At 30.6% G+C, this 637-nt stretch overlaps 1 protein-coding gene across 1 annotated transcript in view; it reads right to left on the bottom strand.

The window, feature by feature from the left end:
• LOC119602959 (ubiquitin-fold modifier-conjugating enzyme 1) overlaps window positions 1–409 on the bottom strand; it is a 2623-nt gene extending 2214 nt beyond the window's left edge. Inside the window, exons 1-2 of the mRNA XM_037954791.1 lie at window positions 123–409; window positions 1–58 (exon numbers count right to left, since the gene is read on the bottom strand). The exon at window positions 1–58 is cut by the window's left edge and continues 74 nt beyond it. Coding sequence (XP_037810719.1) covers window positions 1–58; window positions 123–245 — 181 coding nt within the window. The 5' untranslated portion in view covers window positions 246–409. The remainder of the gene's footprint in view (window positions 59–122) is intronic.
• Window positions 410–637: the final 228 nt, after the last annotated feature.

Genomic DNA, 637 nt, shown 5'->3' with positions numbered 1-637 from the left:
CCTTATTGGATTCCAAACGGAACCAATCGGTTCCCGATTCTTTATTATTTTGCACATACTAAAAATAAAAACTAAAATATTTAACAAACATTTCCAAAATCCTTTAAAACAGTTTTAAATACCTTAATTAAAGCTTGGTATTCCTCCTTTAGACGTTGCACCCAGATGTCTTTGTCTCTGGGACTGGCACGGGTTTGCAGTAAAGGTAAACTGCTTAAGGTTTTCTTGGTGCATTCATCTACCATTATCACTGGTTTATTACAATACTATAATTATAGTTATTTCAAGTTAAATAAATAGAAATTTGTTAATATTTTTACAAAAATACTGCAAACGATGACACGTAAAATCTGCAGGGTTGTATTTTTGTAAGGTACTTTTCATATACAACGATGTGACACAGCTGTTTCTTAAGATGGTTTAGTTGAAACAAAAAGTCGACTACCCAAGTTTGTACTATATTTTTGTGCGGTATGTTCAGTGTAATGATGCTCAAAAGGAACAGGAAATAGTTTGAATATCCGTAAAAAACAGTTTCTTAAAATTGTTAATAAAGTTTTTGAAATAATGGAATAGAGTTGAAAGACAAATTTAAGTTTTCTGAAATAGAATTACTAAACTCTAGTCTAGACTAAGC

The sequence above is a fragment of the Lucilia sericata genome, unplaced genomic scaffold, assembly GCF_015586225.1.
Source record: "Lucilia sericata isolate MDLA Ls3-8-SP2 unplaced genomic scaffold, ASM1558622v1 Contig000266F_arrow, whole genome shotgun sequence".
NCBI classification, from domain to species: Eukaryota; Metazoa; Arthropoda; class Insecta; order Diptera; family Calliphoridae; genus Lucilia; species Lucilia sericata.
The sequence above is the reverse complement of the archived record's forward strand: the minus strand, read 5'-3'. Positions and strand labels throughout refer to the sequence as shown.